At 32.7% G+C, this 11205-nt stretch overlaps 1 protein-coding gene across 4 annotated transcripts in view; it reads left to right on the top strand.

Moving 5' to 3' along the window:
• Positions 1-10785, top strand: part of LOC135215102 (ubiquitin-conjugating enzyme E2 W-like) — a 405544-nt gene extending 394759 nt beyond the window's left edge. For all 4 annotated transcript variants that reach the window (XM_064249568.1, XM_064249577.1, XM_064249573.1 and 1 more), the window contains one exon: positions 3041-10785. In XM_064249568.1, coding sequence (XP_064105638.1) covers positions 3041-3054 — 14 coding nt within the window. In that variant the 3' untranslated portion in view covers positions 3055-10785. The remainder of the gene's footprint in view (positions 1-3040) is intronic.
• Positions 10786-11205: the final 420 nt, after the last annotated feature.

The raw sequence follows: 11205 nt of genomic DNA on the forward strand, positions 1-11205 counted from the left end.
TTCCCTTTGTCCTAACAAGATAGTCATACACTATGTACATGCTTATGCATAACACAATATGGTAGGTGTGGTACAATACATTACTGTACTGTAGTTTTGATAAACATGATTTGCACCTTTTTACCCAATATCTACAAAAAAAAGCAAAGCTTTTTCTCACTTACCACACAAAACGTTATGTACTGTGCACTACCACCAAACACCTGACACTTGTTTTTTTTTCCTTGTTTTTTTATTTTTTTGTCTCTTGAGTAAATGTGTGTGGTGCCAAAACTGCATAAGACGGTTGACTTCTAGAAACTTGTGAAGAGGTTTACAAGTTTTCCTACTAACCCCCCCAACACCAGTGTAACACCAAGATTCTGTACTACCTTGTTGAGGTCATGAAGTGGCAGACTGGACTGAACAAGCATTTAAGTGCCTAAAGGGTCCTGGTCTTCATGAAATGGCAGACATATTTAGGATTCCTGAGTGGAAAAACCTGGCATGTCAAAGGTTCCTGAAGTGTTGCCTGGGTTTCTGAGCTAAACAACAAAGTTACTGAAGAACTCAGTGGTGATAGGCTGGGTGCAAGGGAGTTAGGGGCCTTAAGGAGCTATCAAGGGTACTCTGACGATAAGAATGAAAATTCTGCTTTGCCATCACTGTCCGCCACATTTCTTGAATGCCTTCAAGCCTTCAACGCACTCCAAGGGAAAGGCATTATGGTTGATGTTGGGATTTTCCATCACCTCAAACATATCAAATACCATCCACATACTTTAATGAAGGGGCTAGTTGTGATGCAGAATCATCTTTGTTGTTGTCATCATCGTCAGGAGGTTTCCTCCTCCCTCTCACCAGCAACAACTGCAGCAGATATCTCAATGTCAGACAACAGCTGGAAACTAGGATCACCACCATTGTCATCCAACCACTCGTGCACCATCCTTGGGAACACTGTCACCTCCTTTAGTGAGTTAGGCATGAAAGCCATCAACGGTGACACCTTGGGAAGTCGATCGAACCTTCTTCCCCTTTCAGGAAACTTTTCCAAGCTTGCTCCAATATGTGTAAGGTAACATCCTCCCAAGCATCTGTGGTGTTATCCGATGGCACATTTCAGCAAACACTTTCGCAGATTCTCCAATCTATTCCAGACATGTGTATCCAAGCCTTGCTCCTCCTCCTCATTGTCCTGGAGCACCATCCTCACCTAACTTTCTCCAGTATAGCCATTTTGTTGCAACTGAAACATCTTGGTTCATCAGTTGAATGAGTGCAGATGTATTACGCAACATTATGACCCTATTACAATCTTTGCCACCAACCGGGTTGTGGTAGGATGCAAATTGTCAATGAGAAGCAAAGCTTTTACCTTATGTCTAGTAATCCCATGGTCCTGTGTTACATGATGAACAACCTCTTGGAGGTGAATGGAGCCTTCACTGAATGATACCAAATCACTAATAGCCCATCCATTATCCCATGTAGGGCACATGATTGCCTTGCATGTCCAAATGAGACTGATATGCAATGATGTCTAACATTACATGCATTTACATATAATGCAGCAGACGTGCCTTCCTTCTCAAACTTTTGGCTGCGTCAATTCTTTTCCATCTCATCAGCCAAGGTTTTAGTAGACTAGGAGTGACTGAATAGACCAATTTTGTCTGCAATGTAGATATGATTCAAAACAATAATGAATTCTGATTACATATGCATTTTCACCAATACCATCATGAAAAATTTACAAAAGATGCAATTCCTCACTCACCCATGCAATTTCTACTGTGCTGATTATGTATCTGTCTCAGTCAGTTAAAAGCAATAAACAAAGGGATATGTGATGATGTGTTAAAATGATAAAGCGCTTTTAAGTCAATAGAAGTTACCAAAGCTCTCAAGATGACAAAGCCTCCCCCCAACTCTTTCTCTGGCCTACCTCCCAAATAATAACCCTTTCATAGTATGCTTTTGAATCTAAGCATTGTTACCAATGCATCTTTCTGCCTGTACAACATCATCAATCATCCCAAAGGCATTTTTAAATTATGAAGTGTATGTATGTACATTTTACAAATAGTGTGGTGCTGGGGATCCTCCAGATAATGTCCAGTTCCAGATAGGGTGAAAATAGATAAACAACAGACTACTGTAATTTGAGACCAAAATAATCAGAACTGAAGCCAAAAATCTTTTTGGGCAAGAACTCACAATAAAGACAAGTTGGGTTTTAGCTTTCATATAAGCTCCTACCTTGCATAATCATCTTTCACTTTTAACAGCCACTGATGTTAAATAGAATGATTGCTATCAACATTAATGGTAAGTGGCTATTGGGAAGATAAGTGGTAAAATATAAAATGCAAACTGTCCATATTAATAGTTATGAGCAGAGCTTAGTAGCAACATTTAATGATGCTCAAGTCATGCATTTCCACAACAGTGGCAGTTCTGTTCATGTATAAACAAGATATTCATGTTCATGAATATTCTTTTCATGTATCAATAAACCAGAGTTCTGCTCTTGCATGAACAAAATATTTATCTTTAACAAATGATTAACTGTGTACCAAATCAGCATCAACCAGTCACCTAGACTGGAATGGGCATACAGAGATTCATAAGTTTCTAATGTGCCCCCCCCCCCCCCCCCCAATTTTTTTTCTCTTAATTTCTTTTGATAATCTTCATTTTTTATGCACTTTGATTTTTTTTAGTTACGTGAACTGCAACGATTTATTACAAGTACAGTGAATCTAAATATGTATTGTAATGGAAAGAGTATGGTGACAAAGCAGCCCTAATTTTGAACATAGTACTATATACGTATGTAGATACAGAACTGGATACTATTAGTTGATACCATTATACAAGCATTTTTCCTTTTATTTGGAAGGTGGGTGAGGGATTTACCTTTAAAAGATTTTGTAGTTTTGATGAATCATTATTACCACAAGCTTTAGAATTTTGGATTATGTTTCCCTAATCTTGATAATTACTCTAGACATTCATAATACAATATGTTTAACATATTTATGTTTTTTTTTTCCAGATGACACTGTATGATATGATGCATGTAGCCGCAGTTGTATCCCTTATCTCAACAAGTCGCTCACCCTTGCATATAAAGAATAGATCTTTACTGCATTATTTGAGAAGCAGTGAAGTTGAACTGTTGGTGCTGACTGTATTAGAATGTTTAATATGCAACTACACATTGAATTGTTAGTGAATCCTCACAGAAAAAGAAAGAAACATGCCAGGATGGATTCTGCTTGTGCCCAGTGGTAAGTTTAGAACCATTTAGGAACTTGCAAGATGTTTAACAACTTATGATCATTAACAGAAATCTAATTTATGAAGTCAAGACAGTGATAAAATACCAGATGGTCATCATGTATTGAAACACTGAAGAATACAGTTATTTGCTGTGCATTGTGTCTACATTTGGTGATATCACTGTAACAACACTAGGATATACGTATCTGTATTTGGTGATACCACTGTAACTACCATAGGATCTATCTACATTTAGTGATATCACTGTAATTACCCTAGGATCTATCTGTATTTGGTGATAACACTGTAACTACCCTAGGAGTAAAATTAATTTAGTATTTGATTTCCTATTTTTCCTCTGCATCTGTTGGTGCGCTTTTCACTCAGTAAAACGTTGTACAGTTCTTTAAAGGTTATGAATTACATTATACAGTATTAAGATAGTAATGACACATTTACAAATAAATTCAATTTACATTTTTGTTATTGTACCTGTACGTACCTTGTAGTTATTACTGTATATTATTAGTTATGTAATGATACGTTAGATATAGGAGCAGACTTATGGAATGAATTAAAAAAAAATCATACAAGTTAAAAGTAGATGTAGCTCTAGCATCAGTTGTGAAGTATAGGGTACCTTTATCATATGTTTAAGATGCTTAACTCTTTTTAACTTAGGATAGGACAGTTGGTTCCTGAAAAAACCCATTCTTCTATCTGCTTTTATTTTCTCTTTTAAACAAGTCTTTTGACTAATAATTTTCATTGTATATCTGTATATCTGGGTTATTTTCTTATTACAGTCCATCATATTCAGTGACTATTTTTGTAACCATATGTAATGTCTGTACCAAGGTTTCCATTTCCATATACTACATATATACATATATTTTTAAGTTTTATGGAACAGTAGATTTTCTTATTTACTGCTGACTGCACCATGAATTCTAAATTTCTGTAACAAAGTATTGTTTATTTGCAATGTTAAGTTTGGCATCATAGTTTCCAGAGCAATAAAGAACAAAAATAAGAGTATTGTACGTTTGACACTAAAAACTTAAGACTATATTTTCAGTAATTATAATTGTTCATAAGAAAGTTATTGCTGCATCAGAATACAAAGAGCAATAAAACATGCAAGTCCATAATACTAAAAATTTGAGGGGTTTTAATAAACTAAACAACTATAATTGTTTCTCTTCACTTAATAATTAGTGAAGTGAAGCATTCTGTTATTTAAGGTTTACCCCATAATCATTGGTGATCACAAGAGAATGCGTATTGGCAAATATAAAGCTGTTGTAAAATCAAAGGCAATTTGAGAGTTTACTAGTACTTTCCGATAAAGATTTGTTCCTTCTTTAATAAAGATTTGTTTCTTCTTTATTACCTCTCAAAAACTAATTAAATGCAAAAAATTTTTTTTTCAAAAGTATGTAAAGCAGTTGCTTTCAGAATACTGTAATTCACTTTTAGCCGTTTGTTTAACACAAAAAAAAGTGGGGGAGGGGGAGAATAAAAGCCAGGAACATCCAATAAAGTAAATTATTCTGACTCAGGTGAGTTGTGGGCTTGAAAGTTTTGGAAAGTAAAATACAGACAAGTAAGTTTTTTTTAATCAATTAGTATTTAACTTCCATGAACTTATAATCAACATTAACTGCTACTTATTGCTGATATTTTGGAATATGAAATAAATAAATATTTGATATACAGAATGGATAATACATTTGCATCAACAGCTGAATTGAGGAATAAGTAACACTGTAATACATATAGTGTATATAGCAATGTCAGTTGCTACTTGAATACTTAAAAACTTGGCCTTCAACAGAATTTGCTTAAGTGTTAATTGTTTTCATAGAAATGGATGGAAAAATTGTATGCCTTTCTTTATATCTTGTTGCTTTGGATTTTCCAAACTGTTAGAAGTACCTAACCAACGTAAGCGATGCCCCAACCAGTCAACTTGATAATGCTCAAAGAACATATACTGCATTGGGTGTTTATGAAAAACCTTGTTAATAACAAAAGCATTTTTATGACAACGATATCAGAGGAACAATGTATATTACCTTACAATTAAATACCTCTCAACAATAATGAATGTGATAACATTAAACTCATAGTAAAGAGTTGTGTAAATCAGTGCTTCAAGACTGTGACCATTATGTTTAAAGAGAAATATATTTATCAGTATTGTTTTTATGTAATGAAGAATGAATGAAGTTTGATGTGATTACAGTGACCATTCTCATGACTTTTTATTATGGTAATGTACCTGTCATTTCATTTTGTACTGTTGCAGCAATGTCTCAGATAGCTTTCAGTATCTTTGCATTGCAATGTGATCTTTCTACATGTTATAATCATATTGTAATTTAATAGGTTAATGACTGATTTATATACTGTTAAAAGCTCTGCCTAACTTTTTTCTTTTTACGGCCCAAATACTTAAATCGCCTTTGTAAAGTCAACTTAGCAGCACATTATTGAAGACTTTAATGCCCAATATATATACATATATACATATTTATTTTTATTTAGTGCTTTGTCATCACTCTGTCATGCTTGCATGAATCTGTGTCTCATCTTTTAAAAAATTCTTATATAACTGTATACTATATTGTAAATGAAGTATTGCAATCAATTATGATTTCTAAGTAGATTTTTTAACAGAAATAACCCAATTTTCAAGTAAAGCATAGCATAAGGCTTTTTAAGTTGCAGCAATTACACAAAGTATTCAAATGTTCATGTCTAGTAAAGTAAGTTTAAGAGAATGATTTGAAGATCCAACAATTTTTTTTTCAAAGTGATCATCACCATTGTAAAGGTGAACTTTGACATTTATGTTCAACCAAAATTTAGTAAGGGCATTATATTTTTCTATAAAAGGTAATATTTTAAAGTTATTAAATAAGGAGGTGCCCAAAAACATTGGAAAATTAATCAGCCAACTGGTTTTACTTCAAAATGAAATTATTCTTACCATAGCATATATCATACTTGGTACAACAACAAGTCTGTATAAAGAAAGTAATCAAACATTGGAATTTATGCCATTCTATTCTACAGCAATGTCTTTGATACAAGAGCATAATTACATATGTGGGGGCACTGTTGCATGTCAGATGCACCTGACTATTTGTAAGCAAATTGAATGACAAAACCCAGGCTAGTGTCATTTTCATGGATTCATTGTGACTGTTTAATTAACATTAATTGCTGAATTACTATTTCATCACAGTAGTCTAGATTAAGAATGATATTTTACATGCACAGGTGATAATTTCAGAGCTGGAAAATACTGAGCTAGTGCTATAGTTGCCAATTATCTTAGTTTAATTAGTGCAAAAATAGACCTTTAGATTACCTGAAATCACTGGGTACAAGAAACTGCCTCAATGTTTTTACTAAAATACTGAGTGACTAAGAACACAGTAATGTTACAGTGTTGTACAGTGCATGCAGCTAGCTTCTATATAACCTTTTTCAAAACTTTGAAGTGTCTTAAATGATATCAGTATCTGAAAGTGGTTTTTGTTGTCACATTTAATTTCATGCTTTATATATACCAAGGTCATGCCTTACAATCTGCTATATTTTACTTTATAATTTTAACCAAGCACTGGTAGTAGTTCAAGTAACAGCAAACACTTGAAAGGATGGTGTTAATATTGCATAGAGATGGAGGACCATTTGTTCACTATTTAACAAATCACTTGTGAATAGTACGTACAAGGTACCCCCATGTCAAGTAGGGAATATTTGAAGATAATCATTCTAATGTATGTACCATCTATACTCTATGGACATTTAAGAATTTAGGCCGTTGTTTTGTAACTCCTGAAGCACAAAATAGCACCATATAAAAGGAAAAATCAATCAGACTTTAAAACAGATATTGTGAGCTTAAAAGAACATGCAACTTGAATGCCTAATTCTATATACTTATAGAACTTTCTTGGTTTCAACTTTTTATTGTGCAGTTTTGTACTTCTATTTCTGAATTACTGATATTACAACAAGGAACTTATATTATGCTCAGACCTCCTTTCTTGGCATATCATTAGATAGCAATGTAGTGCATGTTCCTGTTATGAACCAAAGGTAGGATATACAATTTTTCTTTCTTGTTTATTCTATTTCTCTGGCAATATAATGTGAGGATCACCAACATTGTATTTCCAGAATTAATTTGAAAGCACCAGCCTTTTGTTTGTAATGGTATGGCTGATGGGCATAAAATTATTTTCAAGTACTGTTTGCGTAGGACTGTTGGATAGCATAGCCTGACCAAGGAATGGAAAGAGCTTGAAGCTCTTCCCTAAATTTCAAAATTGGAATAGATTAGAATTACTTTACAAAAAATTAAATGTCTGTGGCTGGTCCACAAGTAAATAGTGAACATTGATTAATATAATAAAAACTAAATTATTTGATTAATCCATATTATTTATTGTAAAAAAAACTTTTGAGTTTAGTCTCATCACTCAAAATCATTTTTATTTTGCAATAGGCAAATTCTGAGGAAAAAATGAAAAACACAGCCTAACAAATTGCTGAGACTGGTTGTTCAAGTAACTTTGAAATTACTTATTAGCAAAGTAATTTTTAAGATCAACTTGGCAATGACCATGACAGTTATTTGGATGTAAGACTGTGTTTAGTCATCATTAAATATGAAATACATAAATAAACTATAAATAAAGATTGGGAAAAGATAAATTATAATTATACATAGGATCTGCAAGACAAAGGAGAAATAATGTTTAAGCCCCGTCCACACGGTCGAACTTTGCTCGACAGACTTTGTCCAATGTGATGTCAGAAGCGGGAAAAGTCAGAACCTTATCCACAGTTTCTCTGCTTTTGACGTCACATTGAACAAAGTCTGTTGGGCAAAGTTCGACAGTGTGGACCGGGCTTTAGAAAGAAAACAAAATATTAAAGATGGTTAGGAGTCTACAATGAAAAGTTTGATATGGGTGAAGGCAACAAAGTTGCTAAGAAAAATGCAATCTTGGACTCAGGGCTTGGATGTGGTTTAAAATCGTTTCAGAACTAACCTTCATACCACATAGAGTTCCTACAATCATGTTGGTATCTTACATGCAGAAAGGCAGCAAGAGAGCAGTCAAGTCAGGGCCTACAATGAATTATAAAAGCAATGGGGAATACAATGACCCTGCTTTCAAGGCTCTGGCAAAATAGCCATTTTATGTACAACACTACTGATAATTATGAATGGGACATTTCCTTTTTTCTCAAGTTACATAAGATTTTCAAAAAGTAGCAACAAAATTATCTTCAATATATGAGATCATGCTTATACATTTCTGCAGTCTGTAATATATTCAACATATTTCAGCAGCTCATTATGATTTTACCCAGTACTGATACATTATGAATAATGCTGATGATAAGATTTCTGTATTTTGCATGTAAAGAAAACCCAGATTAAACAATCATAGAAATTTGGTAAAAATCTCAGTCAATTTCACTGAACCATAGTATAAAAACTTTTAAAAGTTGTAATTTAGTAAGTACAATCTAAATTCATTACTAATAGACCAAATCCCTTGAGCTACCCGGTGAGAGCTAAATCAATTTAATTGTTTGATAAACTATTTTATTTATAATAATAATAACCCTTTCTTTTAGAAGGAAATTATCAAGAGTATGTTGGCTTCAGGATGCCATTTAATATTGATACCTGAGAAACTGGATGACAGATTCATCAGTACAAAACTTTTTTAATTAAAAGGTTTGGTAAAAAAAAAAGTTTAAATACCTTTCATTTTAGAGAATCATACACTGTATGTTAAGAGGTATTGTTTGTGTCCCGTATGGTTTTTCAAAGCTCTAAATGGATATATAGTATGTCGTAATCTGCCTTTACTTGCTACCTAAGGAATACATCTCTCAGCCTAATTTGCTAGGTTGTTATATAGATACTATCACATCAGTGTTATAAATGATAAAATATAGGCTTTAAAACCAGAGGACGATACAGTATGAGTAATTTTTTTTCTGTTAACTGATGTTTGGAAATTTAAATCTCGAGTATAGAATACTGCAGTAATGACAGACATAAAAAGGCTGAAAATTTTTAGACTGGGATGGCAAATTTATTACATCAATAGCTCAGCTGTTGCCAAATAAGCTTTTGCTAGTAAGGTTAGTATTTGCATAGTTTAACTTTATACTTGCTATTTGTCATAGTTCAAAGGAATAAAAATAATCCTATAATGTATGCCACTTATATTGTTATTTTTTAAACTTGATAATCTAGTTTTTATGTTGGTGGTACGAGCTCATTAATCATGTTGAAATAATATAAATTTACTGTAGCTCTAATGGTTTCTCAATCTTTTACTTCAGGTTTTCCCATCTTCAGTTTATGTCTATTTAATTTTATATATATTGAATAGCAGTTAAAAATAATTTCACACCATTCTCTCATAGTTAGAAGTTTTTGGTAGCATCTTTCTTGGTTTTAGTTTTTACATAAAGCAGTGTATACCACATATTATAAACTTCAGGTCCAAGATTGGTTATATAATTTGTATTGACTGAAAATGAATTTTTTAAAAGCCATTTTTGTTGGGGGCAAAGACACCTGTTCAGTGGTAAACATCACCAGTTTCAAGTAGTTTTCTATAGAGTTTTTCCTTTAAGTAATGTTATTTGAAAGTGTCAGGGATTTTTATATTTCACTTACTTGCAAGTTATTACTGTTTTTCTCACATTACTATGTAGTTGCAGCATACATACTAAACTGTGACAGCAATTGCCTGACATATGCCCCACCTTTTAGTAATTATTAATATAAATTATTTACTAGGTAATGATATTTTAAAATTTTACAAAGCAGTATGTACATGAACTTTTAGATGCAAAAGAATAATACAACATGTGTATGACTAATTCATAAGACATTTATCCTTTGTAACATAGAGTTTTTAATTATATTAAGCTCAGTCATTGTAACAGATTTTCTAAAAATCAAGCTCAGTCTTTTTCTTTCATTGTAGAAAATGTTCAAGCTGTCTTGGCTTCTACTTAGAATACCACATTAATTTTTTATTGAATTAGTACACTGGAACTACTACCAAAAATGCTAGTGGATTGATTTTGAGAAAACCTATGTTTCTGAGGTGTAAGCTCATGTCATGAGAGCAACCAACATGAAAGCTAATCTTTTTACAAATATAAGTACATAACCACTTTCATTTTTTTATTGTTGATAGAAATGGCTGTAATCAAAACATTAATTCAACATGAATCATTAGTTGACATCTGTTGATTTAGAAAATCCATATGAATATAAAATTTTTATGAATCTTCAAAAGTCTTTATTTTTTATAAATTCATAATGGATACAATTATTTCATTGTGTCCCGTGGCAATCATTTATTACAGAGAGCAGAGCTAGTCAATCAAGTTGTACCAAAGACCAATAAGTTCTGCAGTTCTCAGTGATATTGTGCAATAAATTTATCCTCAGTATGAGTTTTTTGCTGTTCCTTATAAACATTATATAGTAGATAAATTAATATATTGACTGCATTTGCACATTACAGACCTTAGATTTTTGGGTTTCAGCAGTATAAAAAAAATCAATTCTTAAGAGTCTAGATTCTAATATCTTTCCAGTTTACTAAATGGAAGACAACTATTCTGCTGGGTTACAGTTTTTTTTCATTGGATGATAGGGTTGGACAACAAAATTTCTTTCCTTCAATATCCAAATATCAGATTCACTCAATTGCTGATGTTATTTTAACAAGCTGAAGACTTCCAGGAAGTAAAGGAAAAAAAATGGTAGGTTCTAAATCTATGATGTTCCTATCTTCAAGTTGTAAGCATTGTGGTGGGGATATTGCAGACACTAACCTTGTCTCGCATAAGAAAATATTTGCCTTAAAA

The sequence above is a fragment of the Macrobrachium nipponense genome, chromosome 19 (genome assembly GCF_015104395.2).
Source record: "Macrobrachium nipponense isolate FS-2020 chromosome 19, ASM1510439v2, whole genome shotgun sequence".
NCBI lineage: Eukaryota > Metazoa > Arthropoda > Malacostraca > Decapoda > Palaemonidae > Macrobrachium > Macrobrachium nipponense.